General features: G+C 32.6%; 1 protein-coding gene across 2 annotated transcripts in view; it reads right to left on the bottom strand.

The window, feature by feature from the left end:
• Positions 1–2,301: 2,301 nt before the first annotated feature.
• The window catches only part of LOC132750332 (DDB1- and CUL4-associated factor 1-like), a 40,586-nt gene continuing 27,076 nt past the window's right edge, over positions 2,302–15,811 (bottom strand). For both annotated transcript variants that reach the window (XM_060740290.1, XM_060740291.1), the window contains exons 28-38: positions 14,337–14,408; positions 13,706–13,762; positions 11,582–11,670; positions 11,053–11,134; positions 9,169–9,402; positions 8,238–8,328; positions 7,534–7,632; positions 6,532–6,608; positions 3,778–3,864; positions 2,927–3,056; positions 2,302–2,550 (exon numbers count right to left, since the gene is read on the bottom strand). In XM_060740290.1, coding sequence (XP_060596273.1) covers positions 2,390–2,550; positions 2,927–3,056; positions 3,778–3,864; positions 6,532–6,608; positions 7,534–7,632; positions 8,238–8,328; positions 9,169–9,402; positions 11,053–11,134; positions 11,582–11,670; positions 13,706–13,762; positions 14,337–14,408 — 1,179 coding nt within the window. In that variant the 3' untranslated portion in view covers positions 2,302–2,389. The remainder of the gene's footprint in view (positions 2,551–2,926; positions 3,057–3,777; positions 3,865–6,531; positions 6,609–7,533; positions 7,633–8,237; positions 8,329–9,168; positions 9,403–11,052; positions 11,135–11,581; positions 11,671–13,705; positions 13,763–14,336; positions 14,409–15,811) is intronic.

The following is a 15,811-nucleotide window of genomic DNA, read 5'->3' as shown; positions in this document are numbered from 1 at the left end:
ATTTTAAAAAGGTTAATTTTTACTAATTTATCCCCTTTAAAATTACATTAAAAAACCCCCCTAATTTGTCACAGTTGCAACATAAGATTTTTTTGGAACACATTCTTTCTTTTCTGTTTCTTTAATTTTGAATGTTGCTTTCTTTTTTAAAAACTTTTTTTGAAATTTTCCCCTTTAAAAAAATGAAAATTTTTTTTTGGGAAACCGGCCCTTTTTTAAGAATTTTAGTCCCGGTTTAAATTTTTCCAAAATTCAGTGACTTTGGAAAAAAAATTATCTAAATGTGTTCCTGTTCTTCACTTTAATTTATATACAAATATACATGTAAAACTACCATTATTTTGATCAGGTCTTTCAAATAGAGAGACCCCTGTTTTCACTGATGTTTGACAGAAATTTGAAAGATTTCAGTCTGGCAAGCTTTCACTTTAACAATGATATGAAACAAATTTAGATGATTTACAGCTTATCCTGTTATTTCCCTGATGAGACATTATTATTATTTCTGGGGAGAAATAATTCCCCAAAGTTTATCTGTTACTTTTACTGGTGAGGTAATAAAACACCTTTATCTGTAACCTCTGATGTAATAATTCACCTCTATCAGATGATAAACAGAGGACTCCATTTTTCTTTGTTGCATTTTAATAACATACATGCAATTCATTATTCTGTATTCACAGTCTCTTTTTATGAAATATAAAACAAAAATTTGGCACCACAGTTCTCTGGACTGCCAGTCCAGTATGCTAACCACTCCACCACAGAGGACTTTGCGATTTCTTTGAGCTAATTGGCCTTATATATTTACGTTATTCTTAACTTTATTGTGACATCATCACTTTCATTAGCATTGCAGCAAGCTATTTATAGTTAATTTTACCAATGTTGGATATGAACATCTACCCAAACATTCAATTAGAAACAATTTTATTTGGGATAAATTTGGGAAGGAGAAAAAATTCCCCGAATTTGTGTAAAATTAAATCTACCCCCCCATTGTAAAGGGCCAATAAATCTTCCCTTTTTAAGCAAATAAACAGGGTTAAATAAATGTTGAGCCCAATTTTCTTGTTTAAAAGAGCTGTTTTCATAATTTTTATTATTTCCTTAAAGTAAAAAAAAAGAAAAAAATTTAGAAAAAGAAATTATGTACCCTAAAAATAAAAAATATGAAGAAAACAAAAAACCCCCCTTTACAAAACTAAAAAAAAACTTTTCAATTTGAGCCTTTTTTTCCTAAATCATTAACACATTTTTACATCACCCCGATTTAAAAATTTTTAAAATTAAAAGGGACACGGGGAGATTGAAAGCAACAGTGGGGGGAACCCATAAAAAACCCAAAAATGATTTTTTTCTTTCCCGATTACTTTAAACCCCTGGGAAAAAACCAAAAAACCAAACCCCAAAAAAAAAAGGGATCCCTTTAAATTTCACTTGCATTTTTATAAAAACACATAATCAAAAAAAGCACCTTTTAAAAGGGGCACCCTTTTAAAGAAAAAAAATAAAGTAGCTTTTATATTTTTGTTCATCCAACAACAGTGATAAAAATTATTAAATGTACACATTTTTTAAAAAGAAAAAAAATGTCAAAAACTTTTGGGTTTGGGGGCCCTCAAAAAGGACCCCCTTTTTTTAACATTTTTTAATACAGTTTTTAGAGACCCAAAAAAACTGCACAGTTCAGCTAGGGTTTTTTCTCCTTTAAATAACAAAATAGTTTGTTTATTTTGATTGTATTAACACTTTTCATTTTGAGGCCCCAAAAAGGAGTATATTTTTAAAATTTCCTAAATTTTCCCAAAAACTACATACCAATTTTTTCCCGAAGATAAAGTAACCATGACATGTTTAATTCAGATAAAAGCTTGGGTGTTTTGATTTTTTAACATTGATTATACAATATGTCACAACAAATGCTGAAAGTTTTGGATAATTCTATTTTTTACTCTGCAAATGATTATTAGCTGGTACATGAGGTCAGGCATTGCTTTCTTGACCCCCAAATATTCAAACGTCAACATCTTGAAATAGACATTAAAAAATATTACCATTTTTACAGAGGTTGAAATTTAATTTATTTACTTAATTTTAGAAGAAACAATTGAATTTTATTGTTGATAAAAAAGTGGACCGAACAAACCACTGAAAAAGAAAATACTAAATTAAGCCATTTTCTTGGGGTCGTCCCGGGTTTAATGGTTGTCCGGTTTTTTGGTGGTCCCCGACCAGTAGAGATATGCTTGTGATAAAAATTTCCCTTGCCAATTTACACCACTTTCCCTGTAAAAATCAATCTCTGAATGACTTTTTCCGGACATATTTGGTTCTTTTAGAACACAAACTTTACAAGTCAATTCTACAAAGTTCATTACTTTTGGCATTACAGATCAGCAAGTTCAAAAAAAGCACCATCTAAATCCATATCATCGTCGTCATCATCATCATCGTCCTCGTCACTTCCAAGTGATAAAATAATATCATCATCATCGTCGTCGTTGTCATCATCATCACCACCAAGATCATCATTATCACCACTGTTATCTGTAACAAACATAGCATGAGATAACAATGTTTTCGAGTATGACATGCAAAAAAATCTGTAACAATTTTTTCAAAGGTCAAGTTCATATTACTTTATATTATAGTTTGGCTCTAAAAGTTGATTTGTCTATGCATAAACCGAATCCACCAATAAATAATAAACTTACAGCAAATTTAATGAATTCAAAAATATGTTGGTCATTAATAACAGAGACTCTACCAATTTTACAAAAATTCAATAATTTGACTTTCAGGGTCAAGGTCACTTATTCACGTCATTTATTTCTTAAGGGTAAACAAACAGCCTCAAACCAGTATACCTGCATTACACTTTATTGTGCAGGGATATATTAATATTTACAGACAGCACACTTACTATCATTGTCATCATCATCATCATTGATTATAAATTCCATATTATCATCGTCGTCATCATCATCATCGTCGTCATCATCATCATCATCATCGTCATCTTCAGCAACTTGCTCCTCTTCTTCTTCATTTTGCTGGAATAGAAACAAAACATCAATCATGTGTTGCTTAGAAACAATCATATCAACAATGAGGTCCATAAAAAATTATCATCTTAACAAGAAATATGAAATGGCTACACTTTTACTTGAATAAAATTTAATTAGTGAATATAGACTTTTAATGAAAATTGAAGTTTCATAAAAATTTGATTAACTTGTGCAATTTCTTCGAAATCTCCTTTTGTCTTTCCTTCCCCCAGTTTTTTATCTCCTATACAGAATTATAAAGTCCTAAAGCATAACTTTACCCCCTCTAACTTTTTAACAGAACAATTTACTTAAGTACATTCATCCTACACATATGAAGCCATTTATCACATGATGGTTCAACAACAGAATTACCTTGCCAGCCAGAAAAACTAATAACACTCACAGTGAAGTAATATCCAGGGTTTTAATTTTTATCTGAGGCAACAGATGCTCCAAAGAAAACAACTGATTTTACAAAGGTTCAAGGGTGATATTTTTAATATACAGGATAAAATACAGCATTTTAACCGATAGTTTGGATCGCCAATCAGTTAATAATGAAAACCCTGGATATCATAGATATAATTTCAAATAGTTCTTCTAAACTGGTCTTGTTAGCAGCAATACAGTTAAACCAAAAATTCAGAAGGATTTCACAATTTCTATAATCCTGTTCTAAGATTATTATTTTTCGTTACAGGTAAACATGACAGAATGGCCTCACCTGATCATCTTCATCATCCTTCATTTTACCAATCTCATACAGTCTACAGATATTCTCCTCCGCACCTACATCTACTGACTGCTGATTCTGTTATATAAACAAACAAAATATACAGTCAAACCTTTATATATAGATATATATATTATCAGTCTTCAGAAAGTCAAGGGGTAAGACCTTTTAAGATAGATGAGTCTCTCAAAAACTAGGTTGTTATATTATTATAATAGATAAACAAGAGCATCGCATGTGGTGCTAAAGTTTGTCTGTTAAAAATTTTAAGTTAAATAGTGGCATAACTTCCAAAATTTAGCTTTCAGAATAATGCCCCTTGTGTAACAACTGCACCATGTCATTATAAGCAAGTATATTCCAAGTTTCATGTTGATAACTTGTGAATTGTTGAAATAATGGGCTTCATTTAAGTTTTTGCATAACAATGTCAAGGCTGTAGCAATCACAATAGCTCAACTTTTTCTTTAAAATAATAAAAAGGTTTCATTTAGTTGGTTTTTCATAGATTGCCAACAGCATACATTAAATTGTATTGTTAACACATTTAACAGCATCAAACAGATACCCTGTCAGAATGTGAACATTCATTTTAAGATAAGCAAAAATATCTATAGTGAAAAGGAACATTATGACTGTATGAAGCCAAAATTTCTTGTAAAATTCAATAATAAACAGAACAATACAATCAATAAATCAAAGATAAAATATCAACAAGAATGTCGAACGACACATATACCCCCCTTTCTAGCCATTAACTCACATAATTGGTAATTTTATTACAGAAACTTGCCAAAAATGGGTACATGAAAGTGTTCAGTTATGGAAAAATCAACAGAAACCATTTTGACATTTAAGGCCCATGTGACATTGACCTTTGACCTTTGACCCCAAAATCAATAGGGGTCATCTACTAGTGATGACCAATCACTATGTGAAATATGAAGACTTTGTGATGAATACTTTTCAAGATAATCAGCGGAAACCGTTTTGACATTTAAGGCCCCTGTGACCTTGACCTTTGACCTATTGACCCCAAAATAAATAGGGGTCATCTACTAGTTATGACCAATCACTATGTGAAATATGAGGACTTTGTGATACATACTTTTTAAGATAATCAGCGGAAACCATTTTGACATATAAGGTCCCTGTGACCTTGACCTTTGACCTAGTAACCCCAAAATTAATAGGGGTCATCTACTAGTTATGAATAATCACTATGTGAAATATGAAGACTTCGTGATGAATACTTTTCAAGTTAAACAGCGGAAACCATTTTGACATTTAAAGCCCCTGTGACCTTGACCTTTGACCTAGTGACCCCAAAATCAATAGGGGTCATCTACTAGTTATGACCAATCACTGTGTGAAATATGAAGACTTTTGTGATACATACTTTTCAAGATAATCAGCGGAAACCATTTTGACATATAAGGTCCCTGTGACCTTGACCTTTGACCTAATAACCCCAAAATTAACAGGGCTCATCTACTAGTTATGAATAATCACTATATGAAGTATGAAGACTTTGTGATAAATACTTTTCAAGATAATCAGCGGAAACCATTTTGACATTTAAGGCCCCTGTGACCTTGACCTTTGACCTAGTGACCCAAAATTCAATAGGGGTCATCTACTAGTTATGACCAATCACTATGTGAAATATGAAGACTTTGTGATACATACTTTTTAAGATAATCAGCAGAAACCATTTTGACATTTAAGGTCCCTGTGACCTTGACCTTTGACCTAGTGACCCCAAAATCAATAGGGGTCATCTACTAGTTATGACCAATCACTATGTGAAATATGAAGACTTGGTGATAAATACTTTTCAAGATAATCAGCGGAAACCATGTGGTCTACCGACATACAGACCGACAGACCGACGGACAGACAGACAGACAGACAGACCGACATTAGCAAAACAATATACCCCCTCTTCTTCGAAGGGGGGCATAACAATCCTTCATGAATGTCATGAACTAAAACTCAAAACAGAAATAAACTCTTAACAAAACATGGTAATACCTTCTGAATCTGCTAAAATAAGGACATCTTTACGTTATACATGTACACGTAAGTGACTTTTCCTTAATCTGGACAATTTCATGATCATTTCAAAGAATGACACTTACTATTATCCAAAACTGAACATTGTCCTTATGTACCAAAATAGACAGAATCTTTCAGATTTAACCCATTAATACCTGCAGCAATTGAAAGTGATAACTCTATGCCAACATTATAGAGCCAGGCCCAGCCTGCACATCAAAGCAATCTGATCAGGCTTTTTACTGTTGAATGACAAACTTAAAAATTAATGCCAATCTTGATAACCATAAAATTGATAATGGATAGTTCTAAAATGGAAGCTGGACAAGTCCATTCAATAATTTCAGCAGGTAAAAGGCCGATTATACCCAAGAAATGCTTTTATTTTTTATGTCTGCCCTTTCTAAGTAAGTAAAAAAATATTCCTTTCTGAGGCATAATGCGCCTTTGAGGGTTAAAACCTATTTTTTGGGTTGGGTGTATCTACAGTTATTGTAAAACAGCCTATAAACATTCCGGAGTTCTGTACCAGCACTAAACAGCCTTTCCTCAAGTCACTGCCTTTTGACAAACATAACACATATCAAAGATTTATTGTTCAGTGGCTAATTTAAGTTTCTATGTGTACTTTAAGTGATGTATATGTTGACAATGATAGTATAATATAAGAGAATAATCTGGTCATACCTCTACTACAGCTAGATAGGTATCTGCAGTATCTGTACATAGATCAGATATACTCCTTGACTTTACATCCATTGTTGCTGTAAAATAAAACAACACATACAACAAATGTAAAATCTACAATCTGTTTTGTCACTCTTAGACTTTAGCACAGAATTTTCACTGTGTATGCTTAATAAACATTTACCTCTGGAACAAACAGTCTTTACTGCCCATAGATCAAGGCCAGAAAAATAGAAAGCTAGACAAGTGCATTTAACAAATTCAGCAGGACATGAGCTTAATTTCTATTGTTAACTCATTACTGTGTGGCAAAATTTATTTACTCCATTTTCCAGTTACCGATTTAAAACATTATATTTTCTTTTTTGAGGTTTTAGTATGCTATATACAATAACATGTACTATGTATTTCCTTTCGTATTAATTTAAGAAAGAGAAAAAAATATAGCAGAATCACCAATAGATGATTTGCAAATAGCTAAAATAAGTTTTCTCAATAAATCAAACAGGAAGTTACTACTGACAAAGTTAATACTACTTTGTGGCTATAGTTGCAAAGTTAATACTACTTTGTGGCTATATCATAGTTGCAATGAACAATACATAATTAATTAGTTATAATTAATTAATTATGTATTGTTCATTGCAACTATGATGCTCTTTATTTATTTGCTCTAAACCCATTATATCAGTGCAGACCAAGTTCAGCTGGCTTATCCAAGCCATCTCTACAGTTCCCTTTACAGTCAACAAGTTTTTTTTAATTCAACCTAAAACTGATGATTGGTTTTGTCTGGATCCAAAGATGAACAAGTCCATTTAAGAGATTTAGCATGATAAGGATGAGTGCTTTGGAAGAATTAAAAGTCACAGTATTACTGATTGTTCACCTTTCATTCTAAAAGCAAGGATCCTGATATCCTGTATGTGTATTATTTAAGATAAAAGAAGGCACTTTCATAGAATCACAGATATACTGTTTGCATAAAAACACCAAGTTTACCTATAGCAGCATAGTTAGTGGCATCAAATGTCCTGAATGTTGAACCATACGGGCTATGTCTGTCTGAGTCTAACTCTAACTCTTCATCTATATGTGTAGCTGTAAAAATATAACAAAACTTTTGTCAATTATGCTCACACATGTTCATGAAAATTTAAAATTTCAGGTAACACTATGATATAACCCCCATTCTATTTATGCTAGGGCATTTAAACAAGAAAATATAAATAACTTGAATTAAAATATCTAACATTAAAATATAGAGGATATTTGTTTAGTTCAGTGTAAAACAGTTAAATTATCAGTTTTTATTTCACTGATATATTTCTATAAACCACCGAAAAGCATGTAATAAATGGATTTAACTCACTACAGTGTTGGAGTAATACCTCTGGATGCTTGACTGAAATCATGATCATTAAGTAGAAGAAAATTTCTTTTTTCGAAGATCTTACTCTTTTCAATATATATATATATATATATATATATTATATATATATATATATATATATATATATATATATATATATATATATATATGATCCAATATAAATTGGTGTACGGAGAAGAATAAGCTGCTTGTGAAAAGATGAGATTGTAGCATTTAATCATTCAATCAAGCACCTTGTTCACTATACACGGGAATACAGTATATACTTTAGAGTGGTGCTCCAACACTTTTTAAAACATAAATATTATCTTACCATACATGACATCACCAAGGTGATTAAAGCGTATCTGACACTGATCTAGGGCAGGTACTGTATGTAACAGTCGGAATGAACGTATATCCCACTATATCACATGTCAAGGAATTAAAATACAACCATGACTTTCTGAGCAATACATTGTAACAAACAATTAGATCACAGATGGTTTTCACATAAACATTTTTATGTTTAAATCAAAAGAAAGACAATCTTCAAAGAAAAAAAAAAAAATTCCTGCAAATAACAATTATGTGAGAAAAAAGCAAACTGCCATATTTTGCCAAATATGCAAATCCAGACAAATATTCTCCAGGACAATTGCTTAACCATCATTTTGTCAAAGTTGAGTTAAAAGTAAATGCTGGAGTATTTTTTGCATAGAATTAATTATTTACACAAAGCAGTATGCTCAAGTCCACTAATATCATAACAAAAGTTTTAAAGCAGCATACCTCCAGATTCATGCTATTTTTTTGTTGAAATTTTTGAAAATGTATTAAAAAAATTAAATATTGCGAAAAGAACTAAGAAAATAATTTTCACATTGCAAGCAGCACATACAAGTAATTTAAACTACCAAAAATATTTCAATATATACACGAATAGCCCTTACTGTATTAGTAACGCAGTAGAAATAAGGTGAAAAATACTGCAAAATCAGACATAAATTGCACAAAACATGAGAATTGTTATTTTTATCTTGAATTTCTTTGCTTTTCTTAAAATCTCGATACTTTTTTCTCTTTTGATTTCATGAAATATGTTGGCTCATCTGGAGGCATGAAGCTTTAAAATAAGATCATTTTGTCACCTTAGTGCAATAACTGGTTAGTTACTGAACAAAGAGATGATTTGTGTATACTGGCTATTATATAAAGATGACTGGTTATTAGTTAATGTTGACAATGTTTTTCTTAAAGGATACAACTTCAGAATTAATGATTATTTCTAATCCTACAGGATGAAACACTCCACTAACATACTGATTAAACTTGTCAAACTTGTGTATAGCCTTCGGTGTCCTGATATCCCACAATACACCATCATTGAGAACTAGGTCGTCTGTAGGATTGAATACTGCACGGTTAGCTTTATAATTGTTGGCTTTATCTGCGTCATATAGTCGTATTATTCTGTCACCCGTAGTGATGTCATATATCTGTCAATTAATATAATGATAACTAGAAATGTGTCATCATGCCACGGATGCCCCCGCATGCAGCCAAAATTTCAGATGTTATAATATTTAGTTCCAAATTTGTTTGCACAAATTATTTTTTTCATTTTAAGTTCAAAGCCCTTAAAACTTTTCAATGTTAACACAAACCATTTTCATACAATGTTCAAGGCACTGAAATTATTCAGTCTTAACCTTTTGAAAATAGCATATTGCATATTTGTAGCCAAAATAATGGCTACATACATTTCCACAAAAGTATGAGTGCTGAAACTGAAAGTTCAAAATTTTTCCAACATTCAGGAAAGATAAGTTTGTCCAAAATCATTGAACCACGACCAAATTCAAACTTAAACTGCTTATTCCTAAGATGTATCTATATTATTTTCAAAGTGAAAGGGACATAACTCTGCCAAAAATCATCAAACCATGACCAAATTCCAACTTGACCTGCCCATTCCTTTGACATATTCATATGTCAAATTTGAGTTGAATATGTAACACTGTTGGGTAGATAATGAACAGAAACTGTAAATTTCATATTATTTTCAAAGTGAAAGGGGCATTACTCTGCCAAAAATCATTGAACCATGACCAAATTCGAACTTGGCCTGGGCATTCCAAAAACATATCCATATGTCAAATTTGAGTTGAATATGTTGTACCGTTGGGGAGATAATAAACAGAAACTGAAAATTTCATATTATTTTCAAAGTGAAAGGGGCATAACTCTGCCAAAAATCATTGAACCATGACCAAATTTGAACTTGACCTGCGCATTCCTTTGACATATCCATATGTCAAGTTTAAGTTGAATGTGTTGTACCATTGGGGAGATAATGAACAGAAACTGAAAATTTCATATCATTTTAAAAGTAAAAGGGGCATAACTCTGCCAAAAATCATCGACCATGACCAAATTCGAACTTGACCTGTATTTTCTCATTACATATCCATATGTCAAGTTTGAGTTGAATGTGTTGTACCGTAGGGGAGATAATAAACGGAAACTGAAAATTTCATATTATTTTCAAAGTAAAAGGGGCATAACTCTGCCAAAAAACATCAAACCATGACCAAATTCGAACTTGACCTGTATTTTCTCATGACATATCCATATGTCAAATTTGAGTTGAATGTGTGCAACCGTTGCTAAGATAATGAACGGAAACTGATGATGATGGAATGACGGAACAGGGTAACACTATATGCCCCGGCCATTACATGGCGGGGGCATAAAAATGTAAATTACTTATTTCATCTACAATATATATACACATAAATTTTATTCCTTGATGTTAGTGTTTATAATTGTAATTTCTTTTTGTAAAAACAGTTATACAATGCTAAACTTCAGTGGTCCAACATAAGCATAATAATGCCTGTTTAGGCATTCATACCTTTTTGTCTGACCGCTGATGTCATTATAAATATTATTTAAAGGCCCTCTGACACATATATAAATAAAGAAGGAACATGTTCATATAAAATATATGGTATTATACTCCTTCCAACCTTAGTTAGGAAAAGCATGCACCATGCCAAGAACTCATACTTGAAATATGTGTGTAGTTCAAATTTTCTCCCTTGAAAGCTTAATTGACAGAAAATTGTATTTATAGACCAACTTACATTTGCAACATCCTCTTTGGTGCCTATTAATCTATCTTGTACATGTCTGCTAAACTCCAGGTGATGATCTTCAAACTCAAATCTGTAAATTGTAAACAAAATATGTTTTTAGACTAAGTCATTGCATAAACAACATCAATGTAAACCATGATATTACACTCATGCTTACCTGCTATAAAATTTATAAATAATGCTATATATCCAAATACTCCACCATGTATAATCATATATAATCAATATATGGAAGATTGAGTATAAGACAAAGTCCTGTTACAAATATTTTACTTTTAATTCTCCTCTCTTACAAAGAAAGTTGATCTTTTTTTTAAAACAAAAACTATGATAAACTTTCCTATTAAAACAGTCTGTAAGTCAGATATACACTTTGTATAAACAAAATCTTTTCAGTCATTCCAAGGAAAGCATGTCACTGTTTAATTTAGACTAAATTGTACAAAGACTGAAATACTTAATGAAAAGGAACAGTATAGTTATCTGTAGTAAAGTAATATATAAACTAATAGTTTACCCTTTGTCAAGAGTTTCAGCTCCCCATGTCCACAATGCTGAGCAATTCATGATACCATATGTTGTTGCAGTTATAACCATCTTACCATCCTGTATGGGATATATAAAGCTCTTAACATAGTGCGTTTGCGACTAGCATGGATCCAGACCAGCCTGCACATCTGCGCAGTCTGATCAGGATCCATGCTGTTCACTATCAGTTTCTCTACTTGTAATAAAGTTGGTAAGCGAACAGCTCTCCATCAATTTAAATATCTAGTCATGCACAATTTAAGAAATTCTCGGCACTAGTTTAAATTTTCTACCTTTGCCTTTGTTAAACAAGAGGGCCATGATGGCCCTGAGGTCGCTCACCTGTATATAGGCCCCCCCACCCCCAGGCCAATTTTTACCCAAGGGCTTTTATTTGTTTATTTGAACAGACTTGGTAGACACCCATAAGAGGATGTTTCATGCTAAACATTTAAGTTCTAGCTCATTGGGTTTTTTAAAAGAAGATTTTTAAAGTTTTTAGTATACACATATAGTTAAAAACAATGACACCCTGGGGCAGGGCCAGTTTTGACCCCCGGGCTTTTATTTGAACAAACTTTGTAGATATTTACTTAAAGATGTTTCATGCTTAATATCTAAACTCTAGCTATTTGGGTTTTTTCATAGAAGATTTTAAAGTTTTTGCTATACACATATAAGGAAAATCAATGACCCCCCCCTCCCCCCCCCCCCGGCGGGGACAGTTTTGACCCCAGGGCTTTTATTTGAACATACTTGGTAGACACCCATTAGAACATGTTTCATGCTAAATATCTTAGCTCTAGCTCTTTGAGTTCTTTAAAAGAAGATTTTTTAAGTTTTTACTATATGCATATAGGGAAAATCAATGACCCCCTGGGGCGGGGTCAATTTTGACCCCAGGGCTTTTATTTGAACAAACTTGGTAGACACTCATTAGAAGATGTTTCATGCTAAACATCTTAGCTCTAGCTCTTTGGATTCTTTAAAAGAAGATTTTTTAAGTTTTTACTATATGCATATAGGGAAAATCTATGACCCCCTGGGGCGGAGCCAATTTTGACCCCAGGGCTTTTATTTGAACAAACTTGGTAGACACTCACTAGAAGATGTTTCATGCCAAATATCTAAGCTCTAGCTCTTATGGTTCTTTAAAAGAAGATTTTTTAAGTTTTTACTATATGCATATATATAGGGAAAATCAATGAAAACCCTGGGCGGGGCCAATTTTGACCACAGGGCTTTAATTTGAACAAACTTGGTAGACACTCACTAGAAGATGTTTCATGCTTAATATCTTAGCTCTAGCTCTTTGGGTTCTTTAAAAGAAGATTTTTTTAAGTTTTTACTATATGCATATAGGGAAAATCAATGACCCCCTGGGGCGGGGCCAATATTGACCCCAGGGCTTTTATTTGAACAAACTTGGTAGACACTCACTAGAAGATGTTTCATGCTTAATATCTAAGCTCTAGCTCTTACGGTTCTTTAAAAGAAGATTTTTTAAGTTTTTACTATATGCATATAGGGAAAATCAATGACCCCCCTGGGCGGGGCCAATTTTGACCCCAGGGCTTTTATTTGAACAAACTTGGTAGACACTCACTAGAAGATGTTTCAGGCCAAATATCTAAGCTCTAGCTCTTAGGGTTGTTTAAAAGAAGATATTTAAAGATTTTTCTTTCGGTTGCCATGGCAACCAGAGTTCTGCATGGAATTAAATTCTTTGAACAATTTTTAAAGGTGACCACCAAAGGAACATTCCTGTGAAGTTTGGATGAAATTGGCTCAGTGGTTTATGAGGAGATGTCATTTAAAGCAAAAGTTTACGGACGGACGCCGGACGGACGCCGGACGAAAAGCGATCACAAAAGCTCACCCTGTCACTTTGTGACAGGTGAGCTAAAAATGCACTACTCCTGGAAACGTCTTTAAGGAATCAAACTTTTTCCAATCTAAACACAAATGGATCAACTAATATAAATTAACAATGTATGAGTATGTAAGTTCATATGACATAAATTATTGCCTATCAATTAAAAAAGGAAACTTGCTAAGATACCACATATTACAAGAGCATATTTTATACCAAACACATAACTTGACAACCTACCCTTGAGTGTTCACAATGAGTTAACGGAGATGAATGGCAGTGAAAACTTCCTGTCTCCTGAAATATTACATAATGCATTACCTTGACTATCAAATAATACTCAAAGAAAACAACAACAACAACATTATTAACCCTGTGTACTGGACTACAGAGATTAGTAGTAGACAATTATGTTATAACATTTACAGATCATTCCCATTGGGCTTGGGTGCCTAGCTCTTTCTATCTTTTTTTTGGTTAGGTTTTAAGTCGCATCAACACAATATATGTAATATGGTGACTTTCCAGCTTTACTGGTGGTGGACGAAGACCTCCCTGTTTGGATTCGAACTCAAAGCACTGAGGGGCTTGTACATGTAGTTTGAAGTCAACAAGCTTAACTATCCGGCTATGGACGCCCCTCCTAACTACACAATAAGAGATGAGACATAAATGTATTTGTCGGTTGTCTCATATTTTATGTTTCTTATCAATTAATTGATACATTATTACCATTTGTTAACTACATAATGTATACATATTAACTAACCTTTGTTTATACAGTACTATGACATTTTATACCTACTCCATATAAGTTAAAAACAAACGAAAAACTAAAAGAAAGGTAAAATGATAAATAACTAAATATTACCTCAGTACTCTGTGTATTGATAAGCTTGAGATTTCCCCCGTACGTTCCTAACATTAAATACTTTTGACTAGACTGAAATATACAAGTTGAATAACAATTCTAAGAGATCTGCTTGGTTTTTATTTTTTGACATTTTGACACAAAGTGTACAAATGGTCATGTGTTTATATTTATTATAGATAGTGTTTCTACTGAAAAGAAGATATCTTATAATTATATGCCATTTTATTTTTTAAATATACACAATGTAGTTGTGCTGAAGTGAAATCATATTGATAATTACACAGTGAAATAATCAAATATAATTCACTATTACAGTCATTATCTTCCAAAGAGTATGTAACATGTAAAAGTAAAACAGCATTTACAGTTCACCCAAATCTTTCCAAATATCTTCGGCCAATAAAACAGAGATACCCCAACTTACCTGTATCTAACTTTAACCATGCTGGAACCGAAAGTGAATAGTGTTTGCCATCACAATAAAAGAGCCAGGTCAGCCTGCATGTCTGTGAGTCTATCCAGGCCCTATACTGTAGGCTGACTAAATTTAAATTTTCATTTTGATTTCCCCAAAATTAATAATAAACAGTTCCAAAAAATGGTCCATTTAAGGAATTTAGCTGGTTAAAGGTTTATAGAATTGTGAGATATCATATTAACATACAAGCTCTTCATAATCAGTATCATTAACAACTCTTTTCACATACATGTAAGAATTCATCAGTTCAAACAATGTCTAACTCTCGTTCTTTATCACTTACTGAACCAACCAATCTTAAGCCTGGTAAACAAAATGTATACCATTTATAAGATTTTTAAACCTGATTATGCTGAATTTCTAATGAGGACTAGTCAACATCTATATTTGGAACTGTCCATTATCAACTGAAGGGACATCAAGATGTAAATTTGGCAGTTAGTCAGCCGACAGAACAGAGCTTGGTCAGACTGCACATAGGTACAGGCTGACCTGGCTCTATACTAATAGCAAAGGCTGATCACTTTGGTTCCATCAGGTAATGGGTTTAAGCCTTATTATAAGATAACATATCTATATAAGGTTTACCATTATAAGTGAGTGCTATTAGGTAACTATTGTGAACATTACAACATTTCATGCATTAGAGGAACTTTTTACCTTGCAAGGTCTGGTTACATATAAAACAAACATGCAGTCAAACAAAGATAGAGGTTGTAAGTCATGTTCAAAATTCCAAGTACTGGCAACTAGCAATGATGAACCATTTTCTGTCTTTCTAAATATATTGCTATTGAACTTGGTTTACTTTGCTTTCTTATCTGAAAACCCTTTTCAGTTTATACTAAATTTTTTTGAGTTTGACTGTATAGGAGGCTTATTATAAAGACATTCTGAAACCATTCCAGGAACCAACCAATACTGAGCTATAAGTGTAGTTTCTTGCTCTAGGAAACAATGGCTAGCCCCGGACATGAATGTTTGAGCCCACTTG

The sequence above is a fragment of the Ruditapes philippinarum genome, unplaced genomic scaffold (assembly GCF_026571515.1).
Source record: "Ruditapes philippinarum isolate M1 unplaced genomic scaffold, ASM2657151v2 ctg3574_1_1_1_1, whole genome shotgun sequence".
In the NCBI taxonomy this organism is placed as follows: Eukaryota; Metazoa; Mollusca; class Bivalvia; order Venerida; family Veneridae; genus Ruditapes; species Ruditapes philippinarum.
The sequence above is the reverse complement of the archived record's forward strand: the minus strand, read 5'-3'. Positions and strand labels throughout refer to the sequence as shown.